The sequence below is a fragment of the Chiloscyllium punctatum genome, chromosome 44 (assembly GCF_047496795.1).
Source record: "Chiloscyllium punctatum isolate Juve2018m chromosome 44, sChiPun1.3, whole genome shotgun sequence".
Classification (NCBI taxonomy): domain Eukaryota; kingdom Metazoa; phylum Chordata; class Chondrichthyes; order Orectolobiformes; family Hemiscylliidae; genus Chiloscyllium; species Chiloscyllium punctatum.
The window spans coordinates 64,708,232-64,721,208 of NC_092782.1; the positions used below are offsets into that span (position 1 = coordinate 64,708,232).

Here is a 12,977-nt window from a genome sequence, read left to right on the forward strand (position 1 = left end):
GTATTGGGCTTCCTATTTAAGGAAGGATAGTGTACTCTTGCTTTTGGTTTGTATGTTTCTATGTTGTTATTGACGGTAATAGTTCATTGATTTTATGAAGAGTTTCTGTTTATCCACCTTTTCCAGACTGCTGACTTCTTTTTTACTGTTCTGCTTGAGCTCCTTCCCCAGGTCCATATTAATATTCAGTGTGATATTCTCCCTCTGCTACAGATCAAAGTAAATGACCGAGTCATCAAGACAGAACAAGGGTTGTTATTACGTAGCATCCAGAGAAAAGATGCTGGGATCTATATTTGCCAGACTGTGGAGCATGGTTTCATGCAGACAGTACTGAAGGTGACGCTAGAAATTATTGACACTGAGCATTTGGAGGAACTTCTGCACAAAGAGGTTGATGATAATCTGAGGCCCAAGGAGAGTCACAGCATCATTGCTCCAAACCAGAAGCTTTGGTACAGGGACTTCATGCAGCTCATAAACCATCCTAACCTCAACACCATGGATGAATTTTGTGAACAGGTATGGCGGCGTGAGCGTCGCCAGAGGAAACAGAGACCAGCGCATCCACCCGTAAACACCAACAAATGGAAACACTTACAGGAAAACAAGAAAGGTAGAAATAGGAGGACCCATGAGTCGGAGAGACCACCAAGAAGTGTTTAACAATATACAACTTAATTCAAACAAAATGCAATACATACATTAACGACTTCATTGCATTATGTTGATGTTTACAAGTATATGGGCTGCTCACCAGATACACAACTGCCACCCATTGTCTTTTCATCCTCTTCATTATTTTTGTCAATGCAGCATGGTGACTGGATTGTGTTTTATAGTTGGACTGGACTTGCTGTTTCAACATTACATGCAACTGACTGAAATCCACTAATTCAACTTCCCCCTCCCCCCCCACCCACCTCCCCAAGGAACTCAATGTTTGTTGATGCCAGAATGTGTTATAAACTGCCACTTCTATCAGGTTTTATGTGCGACGATCACTGAATTGCAGATCAGATGCGGAAATCTAAGATTGATTTGTGATTCTTTTACCTGCTTGCTGTTGGTTCAGGAAAGCAGGTTACACTGGTGATGCTCTTGGTGTAAGTGAACTGACAGAGATGGCCAGAGAGCTTGTGAAGTGCCGCATGTCTATTCAGCTGGCTGTATATAGTTCCCACTTTGAACAAAAGACAATGGACATGCAGTTCAGACAAACAAGTCTACTGATCGGAAGTGGAATCGAAGTCATGTGAGTGGGCAGGTTTTAGATTCACTAAACTGACTAAGTTGACTGGAATGTTTGCAGATAGCACAGCCTGAGGAGTCGGGAGTGATGCCACTCTAATTCAGTCTAAGACAAGAACCCACAAGCAAACTTTTACCAAGTGTCAATGCATTGAATTATTACTTAATGATTCATGAGAATTAAGGTGCTGTTCAGTTGTGAAGTAAAAGGCAAATGCCCTTTTGAATTTGAAAAGAACTTCAAAATGTTTACTCAGGCATATCAAAAGACATTTACAATGTGTCCTGGTGATGATACATTTTATAGAAAGTAGATTTAAAGAAGGGTTTAGGAATGGAACCAACCGGTAATGTATTTTCTTCTATGAAAGAAAATATTTAGCTTCAGTGATGGTCAAATCAGTTAATGTTGGTGAGCAATGTCATTCTGGGAGAGGAAGCTTTGATTGTCACTTGCTTTGAGTCCAGTTAGTAATAAAAAAAATCACCTGTTAAATCTTCCAGAAATAATATGGGGAACACTGTGCGCCTTCAATAATAACCCTTTGATAAGCTTACAGAACGATGGACCAAATCAAAATTCAAGTTGATCCCAGTGATGGGTTAAAATAACAATTGCATAGCTGGTTGTGGGACGTGTGATATTCTTTTTGCTAACATAAGTCTTCTAAACTTCAGAAAGACAAATGTACTTCAAAAACAGGAGAGATTGCAAAGCCCCAAGCTCCATGTATTAATAATCATTGCATTGAAAAAAATACTTTAAGCAATGGAGAGGAGATGGTGTGAAACTGGTCAACTATACTTGTCAGTAAACAATACATATTACATTTGAGAGATATTATTTGAAATAAAAATGACAAAAGTTGCTGTAACTTAACTGTTTAGGACTTTTCTTTTTGACCTGCACAGGTTACATTTAGTATCCTTTTAAAACTAGTGCATAACAGTTCAAGTATTTGACTGTTCCACATTAAGGTTGAGGGCCCAGGATTATCCATCACTTAATTCACTTACTACCTCAGTTGTATAAGAGATTTTGGTCATTTGCTGGTCATTTGCCAGTCATCTAACTAGAAGATTACATGAAAGCAAGCCTCTCTCCATCTCACCCTTTTGTTTTCCCAAGGAATAGGGAAGGATGAAAATAAAGTAAGATGTTGCTTGTGTCATTCGTTTCAAGGTAGACGTCAGTGCAGTAACATAGCAGCAGACTCTTGGAAATCAAAGGAATAGATTGCATCTCAGGGGCAGTTAAGGAAGGGTGACAATGCAAGCCTAGCTAGTGATACATACCTCCAATTAAAAAATAAAAAGAACTCCCGTTGCCTGGAAGATGTATAATTTCCTGAAAATGGAGGCTGAGGAGGGGGAAACGAAACCACAAGAAAGCATTTCAACACAATCTCAAAAACAGAAGAGGTGCCACTGAAAGCCACTGCAAAAGTAGTTCACTTTAACATTGTTCAAGAAGACAAAGTGGTTTCCAGAGCTCAAAGCTGTTTAAAATAGCTTTCATCACCATCTGAGTTATATTTGAGAATTACCCATTCAGAAGGTGGACAATCTACCTGGAGGGGCTGGATATTCATCTTTCTCCTCAAAAGAACAAGCAATACTGAGGCCTGTTAACCAGCGTCTTTCCTCCCAGCACCAGGTTGCTAATGCTCTGCATAAGCTTCTGAAGTATTCAGATCACCACTGTATTCTTTACCTTTAATAGATATTAGTCAGAGCAAAAATTTGTCAGGTTCACTGGCAGAATTGAAATTGTTCTGGAATGTTCCAATATGTCAATGTCAGCTCAAATACTTTCTTTATCTTTAACTAGTTTGCTTCATTTTAACAATGTTTGTGTTAGATTTATTTTGTCCTTTTGCAACAAATGATATATTACTGTGGAGAGATACCATGGGCTAGATATTATCATTCTTACAATCCCTTCCCTGATGTACCACAGCTTTGTACTTGGGTGACAATAATGAATTAACCCTGAAAGGAAGGGCAGTGAGAATTAAATGTTTCTGATGGGACTAAACATAAATCCAACAATCCTGCAACAACGCAAATCAGAGAAAGCGTGTTAACAACCTGCCAACAATCAATGGGCTGATATTCTAGTGCAGCAATAGTTTCATGATAATAAATTATTGTTTAAAGGAAAGGTTTATAGGCCACAAACAATGAGACAGATATCAGGCTACTTCGTGCGATTTTGATGTGCTTTGGTTGCAGGAAGAATTCATAGTTTTATGGTCTATTAAAAGGTACTGTGTAAAAAATGATGCATGTGAACGTGCTTTATATATTGGTTTCCTCTAGTAAACTATATTAGACAGTGATCTTTATATTATTTAGCAATTAGCAATGATCTGTGTTAAATAGTTCACCATTTTGCTTATCCACTTACCTAGACTGGTGTATATATATTTTTGTTAGACAAGAGGAACAATATTATGTTTTATTGCAATGGTGATAGTTAGTTTTCACATGTATGTACCAGCTATATAGTGTCTATATAACCAGCCCAGATGAAATGCAAAAGGCTATTTATTTGGCTATTCCTGAAGCAAGAAATGTAAACTTCACAATTATTCAAAGCATGTGTATCTGGTAGATAGTTGATAAGTTTTTATTTCTCTATTTGTCACTGCATTTCTAAGGGGTACCATAAAACTGGAAAGGAATATTATGAAAATGCTGCTGTAAATTATTTCTTTTGGCATGTATTCAGTTGTTGAATAAACTTTTCTTTTAAACTATGCAGTTTACTTGGTTTCTTATTTTGAAGTATTAAGGAGACACAACATAAAATAATTCTTGTTGGTGATCCTCCTGAGACCAGTATTTGGTGAGACTTGCCTCAAATATGCTGATGGCTAGACAGTCACGAAGCAGCACAGACTGGAGTTGTCCATGGTGGCCATGGGATTGTCACAGTCTAATAACCAGCTCACAGGGCTTTAGGGACCTCTCTGTGTTCAGTCAGAGGGCCAAGGGCCTGAATCAGGAACCCTGTAGAATCCTAAATGTAACAGACACCAGGGATCTTCTCAGGATGTTGGAGTTTCCAATGGATAGTACCCTAGCGTATGTAACACTCCCGGAAAACCCTTTATAGTCAGAAACTTTGGATGGTTCTAACTCAGTAAAGTTTACTAGTTATCCAGGAAACATTGGACAACTAAAAATCAAGAAATCTATTGTACCAATTTTCCACTGACAAGCCTTTCAAATGTCTGACGACCAACCCCCAGTCCAACTCTCTCAGACCTGACTCCCACCTTGACCCATCCCCCTCACCTCAAACCCTTTGGCCTGACCCCATGTCCCTTGACTCCCTACACATCTTCCCAGGCCTCATGTTCTTTAACTCTCCTCACTGTTGGCCCACTCTCCTGCTACTGCTGCTACCCCTGCGTGGAGCCACACTGACCCAGCAATTCCCTCTTCAATGCTCTTGCTGAACCCAATATCCCCTATTCCAGGCCACTAGAACTCGCGCCCTCCCCTGTCTCCGACAAGCTCTAAACACTCAGTAATTTACCTGGCACCCTACCCACTCATCTGGCACTCTAGCACTCAACTCACCTGGAACTCTACTCACCTGGATCTCTACTCACATGGCACTCTACCCATCTGGCACGCTAATAACTTGCCATACTTACCACCTGGCACTCATCTCACCTGGTGGTCTATCCGCTTTGCACCCTACTCAGCTGGAACTCTACTCAGCTGGTACATGACCAACCTGGCACTCTGCCCACTTTACCAATGGGCTTAATGCACTCCTCACCAACTTGGCATCCTAACCACACATGTACCTAAGAAAATGATCCTTCCACAAGAGCTCTCTCAATGCCTGGTTGTGCTGCTAGGCATTGTAATCTCAGAAATAGCACATAGACCACTGCAAAAAGGTGTAAGGTTTCCATGAAGATTATTTTCACTGCTAGCTTTGTAGATTCCTGGACAGGTTCATAACCTGAGGGCCCTGACCCTGCAGCTCTGTCTCTAAAGAAGACTCAAGGTACATTTATCATTTTTAAACAAGTCAGGGTCAGAAATAGTGACTGATGAAGAAATAAACTTTCAGAACATTTATTTATATCCACAATGGGTTCAGAGCTCAGAATAAACTCTAACCATGCAAATAAATGTTTTGAACCTGTATATCTCATTTCAAAATCTCAGTGCATTCTATAAATATGTTGCTGTTATTTTTTTGAAGTTTAAAATATCTAAAGCAATTGTTATGAATTCCAACAAGGAATTATACCACAATTACCATGATTGAAAATTGTTGTTATTTTAATTAAAAGAAACAATGCAGACATTTGTGTGTCTGAGATTACAGCAATATTGTTAAAGTATCTTAAAACATTGTTAGAAACTTAGATTCACTCTTCAAATGGCAAATAATATAAAAAGTCTAAATTCAGATTTCATTCCTTAAAATGTGCAGTGAGTTTTCTCGATAAAAATAAAAATGTTTTTAAAATTTTAACTAATTGTTCCTATAATATTTCAATTTGAATTTCTCATTGATTTAAACAAATCAGATTTCAGCAGTAAGCTGATGGTTGCTATGAACTTAAAAATAATCTTCTGATTGATTACTATAATACAGTATATTCTGAATGTGAATTTGAAACTTTCTCCACTAACGTCACATTATACATTCTACCCATAATTTGCTTCAGATCTCTCTAACAGTTGTAAAGGTCATATTTACAAGAGTATTCAAGTGATTAATTCCAATTTCTAATTAAATTGATGCTGAAATAAGAAATAATAGGAGTCATGGCTAAATTCACACATCCAAAAACAACTAAAATTCCAATGTCCTCACATTTCTCTGGAAAATTTCAAACATGAATTTCTGATGAAAGACTTTATAGAAGAAATGGCCCTAGAACAGCATGAACCAACAATACCTGGTCTGACCTACCTCATATCACCACCACCAGCTCAGGAAAATGAACAATTACTGAAAAATCAGGGAATTTTCTGACGTTTCTCCCAACTCACTGAATCCTGAAGCTTTTATTTTATTTGCCAGTGTGACTTGGTCATCACTGGCTGGACGAGCATTTATTGCCCAGCCCTAGTTGCCCTTGAGAAGGTGGGGGTGAGCTGCCTTCTTTAACTGTTGCAGTCCATGTGTTGTAGAATTCCAGGATTTTGACCTAATGACACTGAAGGAATGGCAATATATTTCCAAGTCAGGATGGTGAGTGGCTTGGAGAGGAACTTGCAGGGGGTGGTGTTCCCATGTATTTTCTGCCTTTGTCCTTCTAGATAGAAGTGGGTTTGGAAGGTGCTTTTTCAGGATCTTCATTGAATTTCTGGCGTGCATCTTACGATTAATGCACACTGCTGCTACTGATCATTGATAGTACATGGACTGGATGTTTGTAGACCTGATGCAAATGAAGCAGCTGCTTTGTTCTGGATGGTGTTGAGTTTCTTGAGTGTTGTTGGAGCTGCACCGATCCTGGCAAGTGGTGAGTATTCCATTGCACTCATGACTTGTGCCTTGCAGATGATGCACACGCTTTGGGGAGTCAGGAGGTGAGTTACTCACTACAGTATTCCTAGCTTCTGATCTGCTCTCCAGCTACTACATTTATATGGCTCAGCATCTGGTCATTGGTGTATATGTTAATTGATATTTTTGCGTAGATATTGTTCAGGTCTTGGGCACGTACTGCTTCAGTAACCAAGGAGGACTACAGACTTGCAAATACATTGCCGTTTCTTTGTAGTCACCAGGTGAAAATCCTGGAATTTCCTCACTCCCTCTACCTACTGCAGTGGTTCAAGGAGGCAGCTCACCATAACCTTCTCGAGGGCAATGAGGAATGTGCAATAAATGCTGGCAGCCAGCAATGCCTACATCGCATGAATGAATTTTCAAAAAGGGATTCAGTTTACTGTGTATAAATTTGAAGTGATGCTGTTTGGGTGGCACAACCTTCTTTATACACGTCTCTTTTGAGCAAAAAGAAGAGAATTGTGAATGCTGGAACTCAGAAACAAAAACAGAAATTGCTGGGAAAACTCAGCGTGTTTAGCAACATCTGCTAAAAGAAAGCAGAGTTAACATTTAAGGTCCAGTGATACTTCTTCTGAACTTTTATAACGTGTCACCAAACACCAAGGTTAACATTGCTTTCTCTCCACAGATGCTGCCAGAACAGCTGAGTTTTCACAGCTATTTCTGGTTGTGTCTCATTTTAACATTTTAGTTGAACTGGTATTTAAGGGTGGCAGCAGGAGCATTTGTCAGAACAAATAGAAACTGGCGATTGTTATCCAAAAACCTTTGACAGTTCAAAAAGATGCTGAATAGAGTGTATGGAGCACTTCACTTTGTAAATAGGACAATTAGGGATGGGTATTGAATGCTGGCAAAGTTAGTTAAACCCACAACCTGTGAAGGAAAATGAGAAAAGAAAATAAAAAAAAGACAGGCTAGCCAATTGGATGCAAAATTGACTTGATGGGAGGAGACAGAGGGTAGTGGTAGAGAGTTGTATTTAGACTAGAGACCTGTGACCAGCGAGGTGCTGCAGGGGTTGGTGCTAGATCCACTGTTGTTTGTCATTTACATAAACAATTTGGGTGAGAATAGGGAGCATTGTTCGTAAGTTTGTGAATGACACCAAAATTGGTGGGATAGTGGAAAATGAAAAAGGTTATCCAAAAGTACAATGGAATCTTGATCAGCTGGGCCAATAGGATAAACACTGGCAGACGGAGTTTAATTTAGAAAAATGTGAGGTGCTGCACTTTGGTAAAACAAATCAGGGCTGTACTTACAGAGTTAATGGTAGGGCCCTGGGGGAGTGTTATCAACCAGAGAGACCTTGGGGTGCAGATACATAGTTCCTTGAAAGTAGTGTCACAAGTAGACAGGATGGTGAAGAAGGCATTTGAAATGCTTGCCTTCATTGGACAGTGTATTGAATACAGAAGTTGGAATGTTTTGTTGCAGTTGCACAGGACATCAGTGAGGTCACGTTTGGAATATCGCGACAGTTCTAGTCACCCTTCTATAGGAAAGATGTTATTAAACTGGGAAAGGTGCAGAAAAGATGTGCAATACTGTTGCCAGGACTAGAGGGTTTGAGTTATAGGGAGAGGCTTGATAGACTGGGATTTCTTTCCCTGGAGCAGAGGAGGTTGAGGGATAACCTTCTAGATGTTTATAAAACCATGAGGAGTATGAATAAGGTGAGTAACAAAGTTCCTTTCCCAAGGGTAGGGGAGTTTTAAACTAGAGGGCATAGGTTTAGGGTGAGACGGGAAAGATTTAAAAATGACCGAATGGGTAACTTTTCAAGTAGAGGGTGTGCAAGTATGGAATGAGCTGCCAGAGGAAGTGGTGGTGGCTGGTACAATTACAACATTTAAAAGATGTTTGAACAGGTCCATAGATAAGAAAGATTGAGAAAAATATGGGCCAAAAACAGACAAGTGGGATTGGTTTAGTTTGGGAAGCCTGGTTAGCATGGACAAGTTGGATTCAAGGGTCTGTTTCCATGCTGTATGACAGTGACTACAAGTGCAAGTTACCACTGGATGTCCTCTGGAGTGTTGTGTCTAAGTCTGGGCAGTGCTCTTTAGGGAGAATGTGAATGTTGCTGAGGTAGTACAGATATTACCCCAGAATGGTCACAGGGCTGAGGGAGGCTAGGTGGAGAAACTGGAGGAGTTGAAATTGTTCTTTTTAGCACAGACCTATTTTACAGAGGTACTTCAGACTATCAGAGAGTTTAATTGGGTAAGGAGATGAACGTGTTTTGCAAAGATCAGAGATTGAAAATATTGACAAAAGGTCAAGAAATAAAATGAGAAGAGGTTATTTCACATATAGGGTGAAATATAGGGTGGTAGAGATAGATTCCATAAGAATTTACAAAAGATAACTTTAGAAATACTGGAAGACAGGCACTAGAGAACGAGATGGGGAATGGATCACATTAGAAAGCACAGGCATAAGGAGGCAAACACCCTCTGTATCCATCACAGGCTTGTGATTCCAAGGAGCCAAGTATAATGAATAAGTGGCAGTGGATTTGAAATTGGACTTGAAAGGTTAATCTCGACATCTTTAGTATCCTTAGCATAGAGTCAAAGTCATTAACCCACTCCTGCCTATCGAATAAAGAATCTGTAGCTTGAACTTTAATTACATTAGTGTAGATTAACCAAGTGTTCAGCAACAAAGCATTCCAATCACACCAAATGGTCTGAGGACTTCATTTTCAAAATGATCAGATTTCAAAAAGAAAAAAATCTTATAAAAACTACGTGTCAACATTTAGACATTGAATCTGTTGGCAAGTATATTTCTGGTTAACTTGACAAACAGATAGACTGCTTTATCAGTGCGCAGTCAATTTACTGAAGTGGAAACTGTCCAGAGGAATATTAGCCTTCTCATAGAAACATGAGTAGACCATTTAGCCCCTTTGGTCAGCTTTGCCATTCAATATGATCATGGCAGTGCCTGTTCCTGCTAACTCCCCTTACTGTTTGCCTTAAGCCCTAAGAACTATATCTAACTCCTTTAAACTAGTTTGGCAAGGGGGTGGGAGCCAGAACTACATATCTGAGAGGGGGCGAGGGTAGTTGTAGATGGGACAGTGACGGGATGTAGGGAATGTATCAGGAAGGTTTCTCACGTGATGAAACAAAGGGATCAATTAAAGTCTGTCTGCTTTAACGCAAGGAGTGTCAGAAATAAGAGTGACAAACTTAGAGCATGGACCAGTATTTCGGACTACGGCGTAGTAGCCATAACGAAGACGTGGGTTTCACTGGGGCAGGAATGGTTACTTGATGTTCCAGGGTTTAGAACATTTAAAAAGAACAGGGAGGGTGGAAAAAGAGGATGGGGTGTAGCATTGCTAATCAGAGAGTGCATCACAGCTACAGAAACAAAGGTTGTTAAGGAAGGTTTGTCTACTGAGTCAGTATGGGTGGGAGTTAGGAACAGCAGGGGAGCAGCCACCGTATTGGGGGTTTTGTATAGACCCCCTAATAGCAGTAGAGAGATTGAAGAACTCATAGGGGGGCAGATTCTGGAAAAATGCAGATGTAGCAGGGTTGGTGTTATGGGTGACTTCAACTTTCCCAATATCGACTGGAATCTATTTAGTGCAGATGGTTTGGATGGAGCCGTTTTTGTCAGATGTGTTCAGGAGGGTTTCCTTACTCAGTATGTAGACAGGCTGACGAGGGGAGAGGCCAATTTGATTTGGTGCTCGGCAATGAGCCAGGACAGGTGTCAGATCTCGAGGTTGGACAACACTTTGGTGACAGTGATCACAACTGCCTCACATTTACCATAGCCTTGGAAAGGGAAAGGAGCAGTTACCAAGGGAAGATAGTTAGTTGGGGAAAAAGAAATCATGACACTATCAGACAGGAGTTGGGAAGTCCAGACTGGGAGCAATTGTTCCACAGAAAGGGCACAGCAGACATGTGGAGACTATTTAAGGAGCAGTTGTTGCGAGTGATGCACAAATTTGTTCCTCTGAGACAGGTAAGAAGGGGTAAGATTAAGGAACCTTGAATGACAAGAACAGAGGAGCTTCTCGTCAAAAGGAAGAAGGCAGCATACGTAAGGTGGAGGAAGCAAGGATCTAGCACAGCTTTAGAGGATTATAGGCTTGCTAGAAAGGAGCTCAGAAATGGACTAAGGAGAGCCAGGAGAGGGCACGATAAAGGCTTGGTAAGAAGGATTAGGGAGAACCCAAAGGTGTTTTACTCATACGTGAGGAATAAGAGAATGATCAGGTAGAAGGTAGGGCCGGTCAGGGATAGTGGAGGGAACTTGTGCGGGGAGCCTGAGAAGATAGGGGAAGTCCTAAATGAGTTTTTTGCTTTGGTTTTCATCAAGGAAAGGGGACTTGTTGTGAATGAGAACTTTGAGGAGCTGGGATACAGGCTTGAACAGACCAAGGTTGATGAAGTTGATATTCTTGAAATTTTGGCAAACATTAAGATTGATAAGTCCCCAGGGCCAGACCAGATTTTTTCTGGGTTGTTCTGGGAAGCAAGAAAGGAGGTTGCTAATCTGCTGATGAAAATCTTTGCTTCCTCACTCTCCACGGGAGTCGTACCAGAGAATTGGAAGGAGGCGAATGTTGTCCCTCTTTTTAAGAAGGCTAATAGGGAAATCCCTGGCAATTACAGACAGTTAGTCTTACATCTGTGATCAGCAAGGTTTTGGAAAGAATTCTAAGGGATAGGATTTATGACTATTTGGAACAGCATTGTGTGATTAAGGGAAGTAAGCAAGGCTTTGTGAGGGGCAGATCATGCCTCACAAATCTTATTGAGTTCTTTGAGGAGGTGACAAGACAGGTCGACGAAGGTCAAGCAGTGGATGTGGTGTATATGGACTTCATCAAGGTTCCCCATGGTAGGCTCATTCATAAAGTCAGGAAGTATGGGATACAGGGAGATTTGGGATACAGGGAGATTTGGGATACAGGGAGATTTGGCTATCTGGATTCAGAATTAGTTGGCTGACAGAAGGCAGAGAGTGGTTGTAGATGGAAAGTATTTTGCCTGGAGGTCAGTGTTGAGTGGGGTCCCGCAGGGCCTCTGCTCTTTGTAGTTTTTATACATGACTTGGATGAGCAAGTTAGTAAATTTGCAGATTTACTAACAAAAGTTGGAGGTGCCGTTGATAGTATCAAGGGTTATTGCAGGATGCTGCATGACATAGACAGGATACAGAGCTGGGCTGAGAAATAGAAGATGGAGGTCAACCTGGATAAATGCGAAGTGATGCATTTTGGAAGGTCGAACTCGAATGCTAAATATAGGATTAAAGACATGATTCTTGGCAGTGTGGAGGAACAGAGGGATCTTGGTGTTCAAGTGCATAGCTCCCTCAAAGTTGCCACCCAGGTGGATAGGGTTGTTAAGAAAGCATATGATGTTTTGGCTTTCATTAACAGGTGGAATCGAGTTTAAGAGCCGCGAGGTTTTGCTACAGTTCTACAAGACCCTACTGAGACCACACTTGGAATGTTGTGTCCAGTTCTTGTTGGCCGACTATCAGAAATATACAGAGGCTTTGGAGAGGATGCAAAGAATATTTACCAGGATGCTGCCTGGATTGGAGAGCTTGCCTTGTGAAGAGAGGTTAACTAAACTCAAATCTTTCTCTCTGGAGGGAAGAAGGAAGAGAGGTGACCTGATCAAGGTGTACAAGGTAATGAGAGGCATGGATGGAGTCAATAGCCAGAGACCTTTTCCCAGGACAGGTCTGACTGGCACAAGGGGTCATAGTTTTAAGATATTAGGTGAAAGGTATAGGGAGGACATCAGAGAATTGTGAATGCATGGAATGCATTGCTAGCGGCAGTGGTGGTGGAAGCAGAGTCATTTGAGACATTTAAACAATTGTTGGACATGCACATGGACAGCAGTGAATTGAGGGATGCTTAGGTTAGGTTATTTTATTTTATATTGGGGTTAATTCTTGGCACAACATCATGAGCCAAAGGGCCTGGTGTGTGCTGTACTTTGCTATGTTCTATGTTCTATGAATCAGGGTACCTCTTTCACAATAGCTCACTATATCTAAAGAGAGAGCTAAGAGCAGCAAGTAGGGGACATGAAAAGTCCTTAGTTGGTAGGATTAGCGAAAACCCTAAGGCTTTCTATAGGTATGTCAGGAATAAAAGAATGACTAGGGT

General features: G+C 40.8%; 1 protein-coding gene across 7 annotated transcripts in view; it reads left to right on the plus strand.

Annotated features, from left to right (window-relative positions):
• LOC140467039 (semaphorin-3A-like) overlaps positions 1-4,013 on the plus strand; it is a 436,589-nt gene extending 432,576 nt beyond the window's left edge. For all 7 annotated transcript variants that reach the window (XM_072563099.1, XM_072563101.1, XM_072563098.1 and 4 more), the window contains one exon: positions 214-4,013. In XM_072563099.1, the coding sequence (XP_072419200.1) occupies positions 214-666 (453 nt within the window). In that variant the 3' untranslated portion in view covers positions 667-4,013. The remainder of the gene's footprint in view (positions 1-213) is intronic.
• Positions 4,014-12,977: the final 8,964 nt, after the last annotated feature.